The sequence below is a fragment of the Cryptotermes secundus genome, unplaced genomic scaffold (assembly GCF_002891405.2).
Source record: "Cryptotermes secundus unplaced genomic scaffold, Csec_1.0 scaffold1537, whole genome shotgun sequence".
Classification (NCBI taxonomy): Eukaryota; Metazoa; Arthropoda; class Insecta; order Blattodea; family Kalotermitidae; genus Cryptotermes; species Cryptotermes secundus.
The window spans coordinates 133,524-154,166 of record NW_019724612.1 but is presented as its reverse complement, the minus strand read 5'-3'; the positions used below and the strand labels follow the sequence as shown (position 1 = coordinate 154,166).

The 20,643-nt window shown below is 36.8% G+C and overlaps 1 protein-coding gene across 1 annotated transcript; it reads left to right on the top strand.

The window, feature by feature from the left end:
• The first annotated feature begins 261 nt into the window (after window positions 1-261).
• On the top strand, window positions 262-17,610 carry LOC111862567 (L-serine dehydratase/L-threonine deaminase). The gene is made up of 7 exons (XM_023848063.2): window positions 262-548; window positions 5,942-6,109; window positions 8,372-8,472; window positions 10,697-10,821; window positions 14,392-14,494; window positions 15,702-15,826; window positions 17,383-17,610. Exons 1-7 carry the CDS (start codon window positions 375-377, stop codon window positions 17,583-17,585), a joined length of 999 nt encoding a protein of 332 aa, XP_023703831.1. The 5' UTR covers window positions 262-374; the 3' UTR covers window positions 17,586-17,610.
• The last annotated feature ends 3,033 nt before the right edge of the window (window positions 17,611-20,643 follow it).

The following is a 20,643-nucleotide window of genomic DNA, read 5'->3' as shown; positions in this document are numbered from 1 at the left end:
CTGAATGGGAAGAAACATATCCTGAATTAAATATTTAATTTCTTTGATTTATTACATTTTTAAAACTGTACTGAAGTTCTATTTCTCTCAGCTGTATCATTCATGGTATTAATTCCAGTTATTTGATACTGTTACATAAATTCATGCTAATAATAGTAATGATTACATAACTTGTAGCTGAATCATTGTTTGGTAGAGGTGAAGATTTTATCTGTATCCTTGAAATTAAATTTATGAAGCATCTAACAGAATAATATGACCAGTCAGTCAGTGAGAGAGCAGTAATCAACAAACTAGTGTAGCGTCTCTAGTTATCACAAGAAAGTTAATTCTGATGATTTAGTTGCCACTGAAAGTTAAGTAGTTAACTGAACATGAATTCTCATGACTATGAAGAAAATGAACCTCTGCATTTTGTGACACCACTAAAATACAGCAAAGCATTGTCAGAATTCATACCAGGTGCCACGGAATTGTACATAAAATTGGAAAATTGCCAGCCTTCTGGTTCCTATAAGATTCGAGGTGTTGGAAGACTGGCAAGAAAGGTAAGAAAAATATTAGATGTGAAGCAAATAGAAAAAGAATCCATAAATTGTAGAATAATAGTGTCATGTTTTTGTGACTCTGTGCAGGGTTTGGATTGATTATTGAATTTATTGGAATGGTGACTCAATTAATTGGCCACTTACACAAATTGTAACTACAAGTAATTATAATAGTCTCACTGGTTTACACAATCTAAAAATCACTGTAACTGCAGCACACATATTCTTCTATATTTTCATTAATTGTTTGCTGGTAACAGATCTTAACAGTCTCCTCTGCTTATGTCCTTATGTTCTTACCTGCTGATGACTGTCCCACAACTGAACTAATCTCTAAACCTAGTCCTGTTTATAACTTTCCTGCATGGACCATGTAGAAAACACAGCTCTTCTACTGTTGCATCCAATTGTTGCATAATTAAGAATCTGCTGCCAACAGTGAGAACGCCGTTGCCCAGAAAGAGTCGCTGTTTACAGAGTAACTGCTTAGCAACAGGTCTATAGGCCACAATAGTGTGTGTGTGTGTGTGTGCGTGTGTGCGCGTGTGTGTGTGTGTGTGTGAGCGCACGCGTGCGTCTGCGGTTCCTGTTCCAATACCCAACTATACATTGGCCCAGATTTATATTCACTCCTTTGTAATTTTATTGGAGATTAATGGCCTTTAATAAGATTTCAGTTTGGGAATGTTCAGTAATTTATGTACAGTACAAACTTTCTTTGGATATTAAATTATGACACTAACTAACTAACTAACTACATGGATCTGAGCCCTTCTCTAGAAGCTGCCAGTTGCTGAGCCACTCAAAAATTTCCAAACGTCTTATGGAACCCGAAGATTCATTACTATGTTTACAAGAGCCTGTCATTGGTCCCTATTCTGAACCAGATAAAGTCCACACCACCCTGTCCCACCTCTCCAAGACTCATCTGAATACCATCCTCCCACCTATGTCTAGGTCTCCTTAGTGGTCTCTTTCCTTTTAGCTTTAACACTACAATCCTATATTCATTCTCCTTCTCCCCACGCATCCTATATGCCCTTGACATTATCATTATAATTATACTTGGCAAAGAGCATAAGTTAGAAAGATCCTCAGTATGCAGTTTCCTCCAACCTTCTATCACTTCATCTCTCTGTGGTTCAAATATTCTCCTCAGCACCCTGTTCTCAAACACAGTCAGTCTGTGTTCCTCCCTTAATGTCAAAGATCAAGATTCAAATCCATACAAAACCACAGGAAAAATGATAGGTTCTTTTTTTTCTAATTTTTAAATTTTTAGACAGCAGACATGAAGACAGAAGGTTCAGGACTGAATTACCTCAGCCGAATCTCCTCTTCATTTTCTCCTGAACCAAATTCTGATTTGTTACTCTCATTCCCAACTATCTGAACTGTGCCACGTTTTCAAAGGATTGATTAGCTATCATCATGTCATGATTTTGTCCTCCATTCTGGTGCCAAACATATACTTAGTTTTCACTCTGTTTACTTCTAGACCAATTTCCTTACTAGCATCAGTTACAGTGAATGTTTTGCTTTGTGGTATCTATGTTACCTCCCAATGATTGACATTATTGGCTAAAATGAGCAGCCAGTGTGTCCCATTTAATTTCAGTCCCACCTGCTTTCCTTGGACCTTCCTAATGACATAATATAGAGCAAAGTTGGAAAGCAATTGTGATCAAGCATTTCTTTGTTTTAGACCATTCTGAATAGGAAATGTATCAAACAAATATTTACCTATATGGACCTTACTATTGGTTTCAATTAAACACATTTTAATCAGCCTAACTAGTGTCATGGTTCCCCCAAACTCTATGAGAATATCATATAATACTTCCCTCTTAAAAGAAACGTAGGCTTTCTTGAAGTCTTTGAATGGATGACATAATGGCTCATTTTTCTTCAGTATTTAACAAATTAAGAAAAACATATCAGCAGTTAAGCGGGTAGAGTTTGTTAATGATATGATGCTAGACATAATACTAAGAGGTTGCTGGTGTGATATTATTGTTCTGAACGTTTGTGTCTCAGGAGAGGATAAAATTGATAATATGAAGGACAGCTTATATGAGGAACTAGAACGTGTATTCGATAAATTCCCTAAATACCATACAAAATATTAGGAGATTTCAATGCCAAAGAAAGTACGTAAGACATTTTCAAACCAACAATTGGGAAGGAGAGTTTGTATGAAATTAGTAATGGTAATGGAGTTGGATTAGTAAATCTTGCCACATCCAAAAATCCTGTTGTCACAAGTACAGTGTTCCTACATTGTAACATTTGTAAATATACTTGGACATCTCCTGACAGAAATACTCACAATCAAACTGACCATATGTTGATAGACAGGAGATGGTATTCAAGTGTACTTGATGTTCGGTCAGGATAACAGACTATGATACTGACCACTAGCTAGTAACGACAAATTTAGGGAGAGGCCGACAGTGAGTAAATNTGATATTATTGTTCTGAACGTTTGTGTCTCAGGAGAGGATAAAATTGATAATATGAAGGACAGCTTATATGAGGAACTAGAACGTGTATTCGATAAATTCCCTAAATACCATACAAAATATTAGGAGATTTCAATGCCAAAGAAAGTACGTAAGACATTTTCAAACCAACAATTGGGAATGAGAGTTTATATGAAATTAGTAATGGTAATGGAGTTGGATTAGTAAATCTTGCCACATCCAAAAATCCTGTTGTCACAAGTACAGTGTTCCTACATTGTAACATTTGTAAATATACTTGGACATCTCCTGACAGAAATACTCACAATCAAACTGACCATATGTTGATAAGACAGGAGATGGTATTCAAGTGTAGTTGATGTTCGGTCAGGATAACAGACTATGATATTGACCAGTAGCTGGTAATGACAAATTTAGGGAGAGGCTGACAGTGAGTAAACAAACATTGCATACACTTCATATGGAGAGGTCCAATCTCCAGAAATTAATAGAGGTATAAGGTGAAGAGCAGTATCATGTTGAAATCTCAAAGAGGTTCACAGCTTTGGAAAACTTAGATGCTGAGGTGGATATTAGTAGAGCTTGGAAAACCAACAGAGAGAATATTAAAATTGTAATCAAAGAGATTCTAGATTATTATGAAGTGAAGAAGCATAAATCATGGTTCAATGAAGGTTGCTCAGAATTGTTAGGTCAAAGAAAACAAGCCAAATTGCAGTGGTTACAGGATCCAAGGGAAATAAATGGAAATAATCTCAACAATATAGGATAATGAAGCCAGCAGGAATTTCAGGAATAAAAACTGGGAATATCTGAAAGTGTCCTTTATTATTTTGTAGTTTTGTGTGCTGTGTTTTGTATGAGTGTGGTGTGTTATTTGTGTGTTGTGTAATATTGTAGTACCATTGCTACCAGGTAAAACTNGTATTCAAGTGTACTTGATGTTCGGTCAGGATAACAGACTATGATATTGACCACTAGCTGGTAATGACAAATTTAGGGAGAGGCTGACAGTGAGTAAACAAACATTGCATACACTTCATATGGAGAGGTCCAATCTCCAGAAATTAATAGAGGTATAAGGTGAAGAGCAGTATCATGTTGAAATCTCAAAGAGGTTCACAGCTTTGGAAAACTTAGATGCTGAGGTGGATATTAGTAGAGCTTGGAAAACCAACAGAGAGAATATTAAAATTGTAATCAAAGAGATTCTAGATTATTATGAAGTGAAGAAGCATAAATCATGGTTCAATGAAGGTTGCTCAAAATTGTTAGGTCAAAGAAAACAAGCCAAATTGCAGTGGTTACAGGATCCAAGGGATATAAATGGAAATAATCTCAACAATATAAGACATGAAGCCAGCAGGAATTTCAGGAAAAAAAACTGGGAATATCTGAAAGTGTCCTTTATTATTTTGTAGTTTTGTGTGCTGTGTTTTGTTTGAGTGTGGTGTGTAGTATTGTAGTACCATTGCTACCAGGTAAAACTCCATTTGCAGTTAAAATAAATAATACAAAAAGTATTAATTGGCTTGCAAGGAACAGTGGGGCACACAGTAGTGTANAAGAGGTTCACAGCTTTGGAAAACTTAGATGCTGAGGTGGATATTAGTAGAGCTTGGAAAACCAACAGAGAGAATATTAAAATTGTAATCAAAGAGATTCTAGATTATTATGAAGTGAAGAAGCATAAATCATGGTTCAATGAAGGTTGCTCAAAATTGTTAGGTCAAAGAAAACAAGCCAAATTGCAGTGGTTACAGGATCCAAGGGATATAAATGGAAATAATCTCAACAATATAAGACATGAAGCCAGCAGGAATTTCAGGAAAAAAAACTGGGAATATCTGAAAGTGTCCTTTATTATTTTGTAGTTTTGTGTGCTGTGTTTTGTTTGAGTGTGGTGTGTAGTATTGTAGTACCATTGCTACCAGGTAAAACTCCATTTGCAGTTAAAATAAATAATACAAAAAGTATTAATTGGCTTGCAAGGAACAGTGGGGCACACAGTAGTGTAGTTGGTTGAGGCATTATGCTGCAAGCCGAAAGATCACGGGGTTTGAGTCGCAATGAGGTGGATTTTTCAATTTACCTAATCCTTCCAGCCACACAATGGCCCTGGGGTTGACTTAGCCTATAACAGAAATTAACACCAGGAATTTTCCTGGGGGGTAAACAGTGGCCAGGACATAAGGCTGACAATCATCTGTGAGCTGACTGTCTAGAGAAAATGTGGGAGCCTCGACATCTCAAAACCTTATGGGCCTTCATGGCCTGGTACAGGGACAGCTTTACCTTATTTTTTTTTTGCAAGGAACAGTAAGAACAAGAATATCAGAGAACTGTATGGAGGAATAAACGAATTTAAGAGGGATTATCAAATTAGATTTAATATTAGTGGAAGATGAGAATGGTGATCTGCTTGCAGATACCCACAATATTTTGAATAGGTGAAGAAATACTTCTCTGTTATTGAATGTACATAAGGGCGGTGATGTTAGGCAGATAGAAATACGTAAAGCTGTTAGTACCTGATCCTAGTCCTTTTGGAGTTGAAATTTATTGAAAAGTTGAAAAGCTATAAATCACCAGGTAAGTGATGCAATTCTGGCAGAACTAATTGAAGCAAGAGGTGAAATATTACCATCTGATATCCATGAACTCATTAATTCTATTTGGAATAGGGAATAATTGCCTGATCAGTAGAGGAATTCTATTATCGTACCAACTTACAAGAAAGGTGATAAAACTGACTGTATTAATTAATTAATTCATTGATCATATCTTAGCTCTGCACCTCAATCTGCAATTGAATTTATGCATAGGGCACACCTTCACCTTTTTAGATACCTACATACTGGGTCATAAATAGACAATAAATTCAAACTTAAATTGTTTGATATATGTCAGTTGAAGGAAAGAGGGTGTCAGCAGTTGGTGTCAGCATCTGGTGGCAATGCTGGTGTGGCAGCAGCCTACGCCTCTCGGATTATTGATATTCCCTGTACTGTGTATGTACCACAGTCAACAGAACCAGCATGCATAAAACTCATCAAAGACAATGGAGCACAAGTCAAGGTAAAGATCTGTATTCTTCTGGCTTGAAATGTAATGCAAGTTTTATCAGTCACCAGATCATTACGCATTAGTCTACCCTCACCTCTTCTACATTCCTTAAGTTATTTTTGTATATTTAGTAATATTTCCAAACAGCATAAGTTTTCTACAATTGCTTACTAAAATTTTAAGCATTATGTGCTAGAATTCTGTTTCATTACAGATCCTGTAGTAACCAGCTTCACCTAGAACATAAACACAAACACAGTAATAAATGGTGTATTGATGTGTGCCTTTAATATTTTAGTTTTGAATCACTTTAACAATTTTATCAAATTTTATAACATGCCCGTTGAAATTTTGATGGAAAATTTTTGAAAACAAACTTCATTAAAGGCATCTAATCTTAATAAAGTGAAAAGTTCTGGAATGATGGTTGCTTTTATACAAAGATACTAGTTAGTTAGTTATCGGAGAAGGTGGGTTTCACCATGCACTTAGACCAGTATTGGTCCAATGTGCTTCCCTCTATGATATTCTGCCAGTCTCTATACCCTACCAATATTGGTGCGTACGAGCAGTCCCGACCGAGCTAGCGAGTTCGGCCTCTACTGGCTTGGCGGCATCTATAATGCTTCCCCCATCTTATCAGAGTCGTTAGAGACTACTGTTGTGCGGGAAATGTTCTTGAATTTGGCTCAGTGACCTCCTTTGGAGATATGAGGTTCTTTTACGTGCCGTAAAGCTACGACACGGGACCCACGGCTTAAAGTCCCTCCCGGAGGACTTGTTCCCTGAATTTTTCCGCCCTTAAAAATTCCATGACCTCCGCCGGGTTTGAACCCGTGTAGCACAAGTCATGAGGTGGGAACGTTACCTCTAGACTACAGAGGCCGCTTACAAAGATACTAAATCTGATGGAATAACAATATTAACTAAGCAGAGTTGCTGTCTGCTCTCTTTTTTAACTGGCAGAGCAAAATAATGATCATCATCTAAATGTATTTCAGTAATTAAACAAGAGGTGTACGTTTTCTTTAGGCACAATGTGACCATTTATAACAGTCTGTGGTTGAGTGATTTAGCCACAGGATACAAAATAAATTATGATACATTGTAAATTTTCAGTAATAGATATAATTTTGACATTACCACCAGATGCTCATCTTCTCTTATTGAAAATACACAGCAGAAGATTTTTCCAAATGATCTCAAATGCATCACATGAGTGGAAATTTCGCAATAAATAATTCCTATCTCTAGCTACAGTTTCCATGGATAACCCCTTCACTGGCTCACTCATAAAAATTTTGGTTATCTGTGTGTATAAATGTAAACCACAATTTTGTTATATATGCCATCAAAAATAGATATTTTCCTTCTACAAATATCTACTGCAATGCTGACTGACGCATAGATAGTTCCAGTTATTTTGTTTTTAATTCACTTAGTGGGGGTGGAGTCCTAGTAGGACCACTCAGCACGGCGGCCACTGATTGGCATATTGTAGCCTGCCCTGGGTGATTATGATGATGGAGAATTTGGTGGAATGAAGATTGGTAGGGGAAACTGAAGTACTTGGAGAAAACCCGCCCCAGCACCCCTTTGTCCACCACAAATCCCTCTTGACCAGACATGGGATCGAACCCGAGCCACCGTGGTGACAAACCAGCGACTAACCGCTTGAGCTATGGCACGGCCAGTAGTGTCAGTTAAATCATAATATGGCTGAAAGATTGAAGGATGTCATTGTTTCCTTTCAAATTTGCTTCCTGCCACAATTATTGTTCTTTCTGGACTTATTCAGTCAGATCTTCTTTTCTTTCTTCAGCTTAGGCAAGCTTAGCGATTCCATCTCCAGGCATTCAATTGATTATCTTCTGTAGTAAATTAGTCATTTAAATTAAACATTTGTCATTCATAATCTTGTTCTTACACAAGGAAGCACACACTTCCCATATGAGTCTCTGATATTTCTACAGACAGGCCCACAGAAACAGAGACATTCTTTGTTTTTTGTTGATGTTACTTCTGTTCATTGATTGTAACACTGTGCAGCTGTGGGCGATGTTCCTGAAATTTCAAAGGTACATGCTTCCTCCACCTTCAGGGTTGAAACATGTACTTCTGAAGCTTCTGCAACATTGCCCATAATCATATGGTGTACAACAAAAAAAATAAAGGGAATAAACATCAATTAGTAATTTGTATTTTTTATGTCTTATAATTATGACTAGCTCACTGAATGTGGATTTACACTGTTTCTTTTATTTCTTCTGACAGATTGTGGGGTCTAGCTATAGCATGGCAGAAGAAATTGCCATTAAAGAAGCTGAGAATCCAGGAATTGGCTTTCTAAGCCCATATAACCATGCAGAAATTTGGTAGGGAACGTTTCTTGTTCAAGAATCTACAGTAAACTATCAATTTTCTACAAATTACTGTACTTTTATATGCTTAATGAACTACTTTAGAGACCTGAATATTTAGCTGTATATGCTGTAGACCCTTGCCTTCCTATTATTTACTGCACCTCTTCAGGATACTTCTTTTATTATTGTTATGACAAGATCATTCACTGTATATGAAACTTATTGGTTATTCCAAACTTGCTGATGCCCTTCATCACTGATCCTAATAGCTGCTTCACAGAACACTGCAACAGATTCAGTAAAACTGTATGTAAGTGCTATGTCACTGACACATTTTAAATTTTACAGTGACATCAAAGCAACAACGGTTTCCTAAAATAGGAAAAAGACCTAATAAAGAGGTGATGTTAAACAGGACTTCTTCAGATATTATGTGGCTGAGAATGACAACCTAAACTGTCCTCCTTCGTTGAATTTCAAATGCAAAATAACATGAACATGCATATGGTAACACTCATTACCACAAGCAAATAATGGAAAAAGTATCTGTGGATGTGATTTCAGTGAGGAAACAATTTCTGTGGCTGAATTGAAACAGAATAATGAACATTGATTTAAGTTGCTTGTAGAATCCCTGGTTACAAATTACTGGCCAGCAAGGTCAGATAACTGAAACAGACAAATTTGAGGGCAAAGAAATGGCACTAATTCTGGTATACATGGAAGCCATTCAATTGCTCTTGAAATGACTGAAGAATTACCTATGTGGAACAAGAAAACACAGTGTTCTCTGATAGACTGTTGTTTTGCAGACTGTTAGAAGAAAGGTGCTATCAGTCATCAAAGCAAATTATGTATGTACTGATAGTGTTCAATTTATCAGCTGTTTTGATCTTTTCAGACTGGTTCAGTTCATTTACAATGGAATTTATAATTTAAAATCTACTGTCATTATTTAGTTTTCAGTGTTGAAAAAAGTTCATCCTTAATATCCTCAAAATGTGCCCAAACATATATGATATATGAGAAGAGTCTTTAGACCTGGCCTCTGGGTTTCACATTAAGAGAAGTATGGCAAGAAATAGCAGGGAGGTAGTTGCAACATCATTGTAGAAGGGTGGGAGGGTGATGTTATACTTATACATACCCTACAATTCTGTATTTAAGCATCCTGTTGCAAGCCATATTAAAACTTCCATGTATAACACAGTCTGTCACTAATGCAACAGATGGTTCCTTTTTCTTCTGCTTATACTTTAAGACAACACCACATGCTGGTAGAGGGAACAACGCACATGCAAAGGGGCATATTGCAGATTGCAGACATAAGAGAACAACGGGCTAATGAACATAAAAACAAGCTGCTGCAATAAAACACATGGAAAGAAACACATAGGTCTAAACAAATGGATGATATCCCTTGTGAGGTGGAATAGAATTTCACAAACGTAATGACAATTTTAATGGATTTTATTCTATTATATTAAGTGGACTACAGTATGCGAATTTAGCGCATATTAATGCAGTGTAGCAGCGTTAATATAATAAGACACCTGAAGATGACCATCTACTCGTAAGTTCAAAATTTGTTGTGTTACAGTATAAATGGAAGAAAAAGGAACAGTTTGTTGCATTATTGATGGACAGTGTTGTACATAGACGTTTTAATACCCTACAATTGCCTTAGTCTGTGGACTGCACTAAATCCACTGCTGTTCAGTTAAAGAATACCAACAGTACACACTTACACATGGGATCTCAAAAGTCCTGACTAGGTTAGCAGAAATGGCAATATGTCTGCTTGTGTTGGGTAGTATCCAGTTAAGAGTCCCAAGTAAGGCAACAATCATCCAAATTGAAATTTTTCAGTTTATCCTTTCAAATATCAGAATGGAAACTGGAAATAAGTCACAGTCCCTTCCTCTCCATTTCCTTTCAGTTGCTGTACATAACCACCTCCCATTTTATTTGATGCTAAATAGCAGTGGTGTTAAAATACATACCAGTCTTAAAAATTAAAAATTATGATTTATGGAAACTCAGAATATAATCCATTAACCTTGAAAGATATTAGTTCTGCTTCAAAGCTTGACGCATTCAGTAGTACTGTGACAGCCAAATGTACGTGGTTCCATTGGACTGCAAAGATTATAAATTCAAGAGAAGCTATAGACGGCTGATTCATATCTGTCAGTATAAATAATAAAAACAAATGATGGTGTTCCAACTATTATAGGGCTGGTAATTCTACTATGATGGATGAACTTAAAGTCCAGCTTCCCAGTAAGCCAAGCACTATTGTTCTTTCTGTTGGGGGTGGAGGATTATTGCTGGGTGTTCTGAAGGGCCTTGAGAGGCTAGGTAAGTTGTACAAAACTTTCTCTCCTTCACTTCCTTTTCTTCCTAGTCATCATAAAATAGACATTTGTTAATTAATAAAATAGGTGTGTCATCACTACAATGAATATAAATCCTATGTTAACATAAATCAGTTTACTGATTTGAAGTTTTCATGGCTGCCCATTGTTGATGGTAATTCTGCTTTTGAGTCTTTGCACTCTATGAATGGGAGGAGTGTTGCTGACATTTCAGAGAGATATATTCTGCCTCCAGCTTCAGTGTTCACGGGGTTCACACAGGATATGTGTGTGTTCATAGATCTGCATAGGTAGTGATCCAAGGAAGGGCGGGGGCTCATACCTGGTCCATGCCAATATGGACAGTGGACAGGTAAATACTCTCAAAAATATCCCTGTGGGTATGGTGGACCTACACTTATATATACATGAACATTCACTCATCTTATTCACTTCAATCCTAAAGATGGAGGCGGCATATATTTCTGAGATACTGACAACACTGACCACATCTACATGGTGCAAAGGCCCAACAGCAGAATTAACATCAGCATATGTTGGATTTGGGGTTCTTGCAGTAGAGACTATGAAGGGCACTATCTTTTGGAATGTAACATTTTACTGGTCTACACTGCATCACATGACAGAAAATACTGCTCTTCAGCACTACCATAATCTGGATCACTGCAACCCATTTCCCTAAGATTTGTTTCAATATTATCTCCTATTGGAAGTTAGCCTTCCATATGATCATTAAGATCTTAATTTTGGAATATTCTTTGTGCTGCATTTCACTTATCTGACCTAGATCCAAATATACATCTCCTTTTCAGATATGGTATGTCCAATTTCTGTTCTTCCCACAGAATTTTTAAAACATACAAAATAGCAGATGAAAGATACAACGGAGGGTCAGTAAATAAGTAACAAATAGATATAAAACGTAAAACATGTGATATTCGAAGCTGGAAGAAACATTTATTTGCCAACATATCCTCCACCAACATTGATACACTTGTCCCATCACTTTATCAGTGCGTTGAAACCTGCAGCATACAAGTCTTTTGACTGTTGTCTCAGCCACTTCTGCACCTCCGTTTCAACCTCTTCATCATCAGCGAAACATTTGCCAACAAAGTGTTTTTAGCAGATCATACAGATGGAAGTCAGTGGGGACCAAGTATGGGCTGTAAGGTGAATGTTCAAGAAGTTCCCACTGTACAAGTAGTACCTGAATTCTCTCCTGGTTGCTTGGGCTGTGTAGGGCCTGGCATTGTCATGATGCAGTACCCCTCTTGCCAGTTGGCCTGGATGTTTTCTGCGAATTGCATCCTGAAACTTCAACAGAACTTCACAGTGTGATGCAGAATTTACATTTTCACCATGCCTCTGAAAATGGGCTAACAGTACTCCCCAAGAAAACCAAAACACAATAAGCATAACCTTCCCAGCTGATGGCGCAACCTTAAACTTTCTGGTTGAAGGTGAATTGAAATGTTTTCATTGCATTGAATCATACTTTGATTTGGGTTGGTAGTGATGCACCCATCATTCTTCGCCAGTAACAATCATATTAAGTATACCTTCTCCTTCATCTGCCTTCTTGTACCATAAGAGAAGTTGCACAGACAGACCCATTTGGTTCATTTTTTCTCAATCTTTCAGTTCTCACAGCCTATACACACACTTTCTAAAACTTCAAACAGTCCTGCAAAACACTGTATTATAAACCATGGGAACACCCTAGTGCAGTTGCTATACTGTCTATCATTATCCTCATTTCAGCTTGAATCAGCTCTTCCACTGGATGCTTTTGCAATCTCAACAGGGTGACCTGGATGGGCATCATCTGTGACTTTTGAGCAACCATCTGAGAATATCTCGACCCAGTTGTAAACCACTTTATGTGACAAACACTTCCCTCCATAAATGGGAAACATTTCTTAATGAACAATCTTTACATAAAGTCCTTTTGCCCATCAAAAACCCACAACAGAAGGGTGCTATTCTGTAGTAAACTCCCCAAGCACAGTCACCATTTTGACCACTCAAACCAACCTCTGAACATGCACATGTGTTTCTGCTACCTGGATTGTCATGAAGCTGGACTGTACTGCTACCTAGTGATACAGTACATATAGAAAACCTATTACATCCATTATATCTGTTTTACTTCCATTTGTGACCTATTTACTGACTTTCCCTTGTAGTTAATGCAGTTTAACCTTAAATTTTCTGAAAATGCAGAAAAGTACTGATATTTCAAAGTGTGTGAATATGGGTGTAAAACTTGGCCTCTCAAAGGAAGGAGTAAATGGAAACAGAATGCTTAGGAGAATATTTTTGATCTAAGAGGAAGTAAAAGAATGTTGGAGAAAACTGCATAATGAGGACCTTCATAATCTGTACTCTTCGCCAGATAAATTTAGGACAGTCACATCAAGGGGAGAAATGGATGGGATATTAGATATGAGAAACATATCCAACACTGTAGTTGGAAATCCAGAAGAAAATAGACCACTTGGGAGACCTAGGCTTAGATGGGACCATGTGAATATGTGAGGTAAGAGAGATGATAGTGGCATTTAATGTAGGTAAGATGAGGTAAAGGTGCCCCTCTGCTTAATTAATCATTATGCAACAAAGATATAAAGATATATGGGGGAGTGGAGATAATAGTTCTGTCATTCCTCACTTAGGAGCTAGGTGGAGATGAATGGTCAGCTTCATGCCCCAGCCAATTTTTGTTTGTTTGATGACAAACTAATGATAGACTGGAGCTAGGGCAATTCAATTTTAAATTAACACCAACTGTAAATATAGTCCCATGTTAGTGACTAGACATAGGGTTTGGGCTGGTTATTGAATTATTTGAATGCTTATGGCTCTATGAAGCACTATAACACACACTGCATATTTTCAGTTTGTTCTGTTTTCATGGATCTTGTTTGGTAATGGCTTCTAACAGCAGAGATTCCTCTGCTTCCATGCTCACAGCCAACCACAAACTGCAACTGCTGACTCACAACTCACTATTAAATTCAAAATAGCAAAGATGTGAAACCTTGGAGTTACAGGAGGCAAATTTAAACAAATCAGAATCTCTCTTAGTAGAAATTATGTATACAAATGTTTATTAAATTGTATAATTATTAATTTAGAGTAGCTGCTAGTGTCACCATGTAGACTGAAGCTCTCAAAGGAAGACAGGTATCATAAAATTTCCCCAGAACATCTTGTTTCATGAAAGATTGTATTATCTTTGGATAAAAAAAGTGGATGTTATTTACTCATATCCTCTTAATTTGAAACCTGGGTCATATACATTTTATGGCTTAAAAGATGAAAGTAGAATAAAGCAAATATAATGAAATAAAATTTGTACATGAAGAGGTACCAGTCCGACATGCCAGTATAAAATCTGGCAACCATACATAACCGGTACTAACTCTTCTGTAGACAGAGAACTGGATCTACGGTAAAAAATGTAGTATTATTTAGACCATTTGGTGAGATTTCTGATGATATTACTGAAATATGGCTTTATTTTTCCATTTTATTTATATCTGTTTAGGTTGGCAAGATGTGCCTGTGGTTGCAATGGAAACATTTGGTGCTCACTGTTTCAACCTCTCTGTCAAAGCCAAGAAAATAGTGGCACTTGAAAAAATTACAAGGTAATATCTCTCTCATATCCACTTCATTATTAATATTCATTAACCTTTTCAGTGCTAGATTTCCTCATGAATAAATATCCCTACATTAAAATGCTTTCACTTGAATTTTATGAACTGCAGGCTACAGGCTAAAACATTTATAGATTCTAAAGGGTTCTGACAAAAGTTTATAACATTCAGAATTACTGGATTTATCCAGTGATTGAGGTTAGCTCTTTCTAGGGGACCAAACAAAGTAGGTATTTTACCTCCCTCCTCACCTGAGGATGGAAACAGATCCAGTTTCCGAAATGTTTTTTCTAGCTTCTAGAATACCGGATGACGGACAAAGTCCAAAAACCCAGTAATTCTGAGTAAAACATTTATCATGATACCAACAACATGGCACTACACTACTGACAATATTTTTCATCAATAATAGTAAAAGGTAAAGTTGTCCCTGTGCTTAAATAATTAAGCACTATGCCATGAAGGCGTGTGGGGGAGTGGATGTATAGACCCACATTTTCTTGACCTAAGCACTAGTTGGAGGTGACTGGTCAGCTTCACGCCCCGGTTGCTTTACCCCCAGGGAAAGAGCCCACAGTACCCATTGGATAGGAAGTTGGGTGGACCACAGAGCCAGTCTGGACGACGTGGAGAAGTGAAAATTCTTGACCTTAAAGGGACTGAAAACTCTGAAAGCGCAGTCATCCAGCCAGTAGCCAGTCACTATACTGACTACGCTATTCTAGTTCCATTCATCAATAACAGCGCGAAGACTAAATGACTGTCATATATAGGACATACTATAATTACAACAAAGTGTAGTCATAATCAAGCAGAATCATGTTGTGCTGTCTATCTTGATAGCCACTTTACCTCAGTCCATTAAGTCAGATTTTGAAAACTCTACTGCAGTGAACCAAAAGAGGTCATGTGGGTGGGATTATAAATCAAATAAAAATACTTTAATGTCCAGTAAACCTGGCTGTATTGAGACTCATATTCAGAGGGTTTCCTTTTTCTAGATCCTGCAGGAACTTTCATCATTTCAGCACACCAACCACAATACATTCGTATTCTGAATTATCAAAAGCTGCATCTGCATTAGTTTCTAATCATGCCAAAAACACAGAAGCGTTTGGTGCTAAACAACATATAAAAAACGATAGAAAGACATCATACTTATATGGTTATCTGCTGTGTTATTTTCTGTTTCATTCAGTATTGCCAAATGTTTGGGTGCACGCACTGTGGCACCTCATCTTCTAGAAATACTTCCACACTTCAACATCATCTCTGAAGTTGTTACAGATGCACAGGCTGTCAGGAGCTGTATAAAGTTTGCAGGTTTGTTGCATGTTGTCTTTCTGTACTAACATCTAGGGTACACCTTATAAGTTCAATAATTCAAGAAAATCTTCATTGTTATAAAACCTGGAATTTCATTACCATCTTAACATTTATTTTCACACCTATTTGAATGTTATACTCCAATTTACATCTTAGTCTGGGGGTCCATATGCACTTCTTGTCTCATATGCATAGACACATCTTGCTTACATAAATATCCTTGACAAGTACAAACTATGAAGTTCACGGCTGTTGCTTAATTGTAGGTCCATGTTAAACACCTTCCTTCCTACATAAAACATTAAGCAATAAGAATTTATTCTTAAATTGCACAAGTATAAAGGTAAAGCTATCCTTGCAACAGGCTGTCTAGGCTCCCATATTTTCTAGAATCAGCTTACAGATGGACACTCTCTATATAAAAGTATCCAGTGTACTGTCACTCCACAGCTAGAGAAGCAGAAAGCTTTTGAATCACACAGTTATACAGCTTCCAGAAGTTTTATATTTGTAAAGAAAGTTTAACAAATTTGATTCTTCACTTGCATTACATACATTTCAGCTCACAATCATTTGGATCATTAACACTGCGAAACTGCAGTATACAGGGGCTATCTATACAACTTAACAAAATAAAACACAGTAATGTCAGGATTACTTTATTGTGGTTATACTGTATACCAATACATGTTTTGGTGTTAATAGATCATCATCAGGTGTTTTGAAATAAATAAATATTTATGGAGTCATTGAATTGTGAGTTAATGTTAAAATGAATTTAAATAAAATGGATCCATTTTTCACATTGAGATATGTGCTATATTTAGGTATTAAAAAGTTAAAATCCTTTAAAATTCAGGACAAGGTTATGTGTGGTTATATGTATAATACTGGCATAATGGGGGTCAGTGTTGTGTGTGGTTAGATGGGTGTGTGCATGTGTTTCTGTGTGTTTTAATCATGAATTTCTTGTTGCCTGGAGGAGTTGATGTGGCCAGGTGACAGACGTGGATGTATGGTATTTGTACATTGTTGTTGGTTATCTTACAAGGTTTATACATTTGGATATGTGGCTGTTTCAAAACTGTGCTGAATCTGTTAGTTCGAAGGTAATATGTGGGTAGTCCTGAGTGATGTGTCCAAACCCTGGTTGCTAGTCTGTGAGGTTAGTTTTTGAGTCATGGCTAAGGTGTGGCTGCTTGTAGTGTTATGAAGCATCTGAAGTGGGTTGGATACATGCTGCATGTTGTCTGAGAAACTGCTCAAGATCAGAGAGGAGTGATTGTTCGTCATAATTCAGCAGTGCACTGAGATGGAATTTAAGCCTGTTGAGTGATACAAGATGGACTGAAAAAGCAACTGTGGACAGCTGATGACTGGTCCTTCACCTTCGTAGTTGGATAACCCCTAACTGTAAAAATTAACATCTTAAGGAATGTTACACACAGCCTTGCATTTAGACAGGATTTTTGCAATGATCTATACACAGCAAAAATTAGTGACATGTATGAGAATCTTTCATATTACATTGAATGTGGCTTAACTGTTTACAGATGATGAACATATACTAGTGGAACCTGGGTGTGGAGCTACATTATCAGCTGTATACTGTGGTGTACTGGAGAAACTACAAACTGAGGGGGTTCTTCCACATTTGACAATGGGTCCAGTTGTTGTTATTGTGTGTGGAGGAAATAGTGTCTCCCTCTCTCTTTTGAAAGAGTGGGCTGAAAATTTTAATGTTCCATTCCCTTGACCTTAAATTAAACAGATAACTCAGAGCCTTCATTGAGAAGCTAACAGTCACTCAAAAAATCTCATGTGTTCTATGGAACCTATTGTTCATCCCCATGTTCACAAGAGTTTACCAATTGTCTTATACTTCATCCAGATGAATCCAGTTAAATTCCATTCGACCCTATTTCTCTGAGATTTATGTCTATGTCTTCAAAGTGGTCTCTTTCTTTCAGGTTTTACAACCAAATCCTTGTATGTATTCTTCATGTTACATGTGATATATGTCCCACCCACCTCATCCATGTTTCCCTAACCATATTTGGTGAAGACTACAAATTAGGAATGCAGTGCAAAATTGCAACAAATTTTTGGGCTTTGAATCAACCTAAGTATGACATGTTTGGTAAGGTGTGGTAATGTAGTTAAAGAGGACTGCAGAATATTTCAGAGATTTATAGCTATACAGGCAAGTAACTGCATCAACACTGTGGTAAAATTCTCGTTTTGCAAAATTATTCTTTATTAGGGGGTAAGAATGTCAACTCCAGGACAGTCACCCATACACACAGGTGATTTTGGAGAGAGACATTCAGAAATGTAAAGGTAACAGTAATATAAGCTCAAGAAGAAGCTAAGCATGGGTTCTAGCTACTGGTTGCCAAACATCAGCTTCCCAGTGGCCAGTCAGTACACTCAAAGCCTGATTAGTCATAAACACTGTTGGCTTAGCTATCATGAATTACACAGATTTTTTTTTTTAATTTGCTTAGTTGGGGGTGGAGTCCTACTGGGTCCACTAGGCATAGCGGCCACTGATTGGCCTACTGTAGTCTGCCCCGGGTCATTATGATGATGGAGAATTTGGTGGAATGAAGATTGGCAGGGGAACTGAAGTACTCGGAGAAAACCTGCCCCAGCACCACTTTGTCCACCACAAATCCCATTTAACCAGACCCGGGATCGAACCCAGGCTGCCGCGGTGGGAAGCCAGCGACTAACCACTTGAGCTATGGAGTGGTCTAATTACTCAGATAGCTATGTCAACTGTGTTAATGGTGAGTAGAAACACTGAGTAAGCAGTGTTTGGCAAAACACGATATTGCTTGTGCTTACATTATAAATACTGTAGACAAGAAAGTGTTGCCTTATTTGGTGATGGTAATCCAGAAAGATTCAGTAGATTGTGCAACTCCCATGATCCAGCCTTCCTACCCCAGCAGACAGGCAGAGTTTAAGTTTCCTTTCCTTTACCACTGTGTGGGCAGCAATAAACTGCACATATTACACCAGGGGTTGGTGGCAGTTTTGTTACCAAAGTAACAAATGATGACAGTGAGGAAGGACCTGTTTAGGCATTTTCTTCCTTTTCCAAAAAATGTAAATTTAGGCATTAATGGAATATGTAAGAGTTGAGGTTTTTATAGTGGTGAGAATTTATATTTTGTTTTTTGAGGTTGTGATACTAGGTAATCTTGTAGATGATTACCAATATCTCCACTCTGAAGATGGGGGCATTAAGTTCCTACAAAACACTGGTAACCACTTACAAGACAAGAAAGTTTCCTAACCCAGAAGACCACAATCTCAATTTATGAAAGATGGTTGGGATTTAACACAACAATGCTAAATTTCATGTGTTAAATACACTATATTTTAGAAACTCAAAAGGCCCTATTGTAGATTGAAACTTTTTTGAGCAAAACAGTATCACAATTACAAACAGTCACAAAAGCTTCACATGTAAATCTTCATGTGCTGGAAGACAAAGAACTGCACACCTGACTAAACTGAAAACTATTAGGATAGTCCAAATTACAAAGACAGACATTACTGCCATCTTAAGTGGCTAAACATAATTTTTATGGCATTTCTCCAGAGTGTTAAAATCAGGATAATGCTAATCACAAATAACAAAATATAATTTATATACATCACAAATAATTTATGATAAATAATGAATGCAAAGTACAATACGAGAAATATCAGTATAATTATATACTCTTAAATTTACAATTACATACCACATTACACAAATTTTTTCTATACAATCTAAAATCATAAACTCGTCTGAATTCAATACATTGCGGTTAAAAACATTTACATGTCACAATCTTTCATCAGCCATTCCTGACACTGACAACAATATAACAAACACAAAGGACTAACACCATTTGTGCTTCTCTGATTAAAACTCACTTCTATTGTTACAATAGTAAAATCTCAGTTATCCATCCATTACCTTATTAAACAGCAAGTTTTATTTCTTTCATTTTAGCATGTTTTGATACCCATAAGAAAGAAATACTGTGCTCTTGCAATTTAACTGAGAGTCTCCAATGACTTCTTTGCAAGTAGAGGAATAATACACCCTGTACTAACATTGCAACCAAAACTCTTTCCCGCTCTGAAGGTTTTTCAACTTATAGCTTTTCTTACAGTGCGTAGTCTGGACATGATACCACACTTGCCATAGACTTGTTTCATAGATGTTATTTCCAAGCCCTAAATAAATCTTAAAAAAGTAAAACCCTGCAACATACCAATATTCCAATGTAACAGGGTTACCAAACTCTGCCTGAAGCATTGTTTGAATATTATATATTCACTCAAAATTTCTACATAGGTCTTTATAAAACATATAGTCTGTGTTATTCAATTTAGAATTATATTACAAAATTAATTAAAATCTGTTTATCTACAGGAGTGTGTATACATACAGATGCACAAATACATACAAGAAAGGTACCTTGAAACTCCCATTTAAGGTTTCCTTTGGAAGTAGTTGGTTTGAACACTAAACTGAGGGAAACTTTAAGCAGAGGAAATTTAACATATTACTGACTTGGGATGACTGAAACTGAATGTTAAATGAGAGAAAATCTTAAACCAACAGACATTAAATAAATGGAGATTCCACTGTAATATGTGCTCAAGTATAGTGTTATGGACAATTGTCATAAATGTCTGTGATATTCTTCAGCTGTCTTAATCAGCTCATCTTATTGTCTACAAAAAAAATGCTGTTCATCATAAGCAAAAAATGTCCTAATACAAAAGTAAACATTTCAGCAAGATGC

Bases quoted from the DNA above. Each gene is read 5' to 3' on its own strand.
- LOC111862567 (XM_023848063.2), top strand. From the start codon at position 375: ATGAATTCTCATGACTATGAAGAAAATGAACCTCTGCATTTTGTGACA. The intron at 10,822-14,391 runs GTAAGTTGTACA...ATATCTGTTTAG, and splicing joins GAAGGGCCTTGAGAGGCTAG to GTTGGCAAGATGTGCCTGTG. The intron at 15,827-17,382 runs GTTTGTTGCATG...AACTGTTTACAG, and splicing joins GAGCTGTATAAAGTTTGCAG to ATGATGAACATATACTAGTG.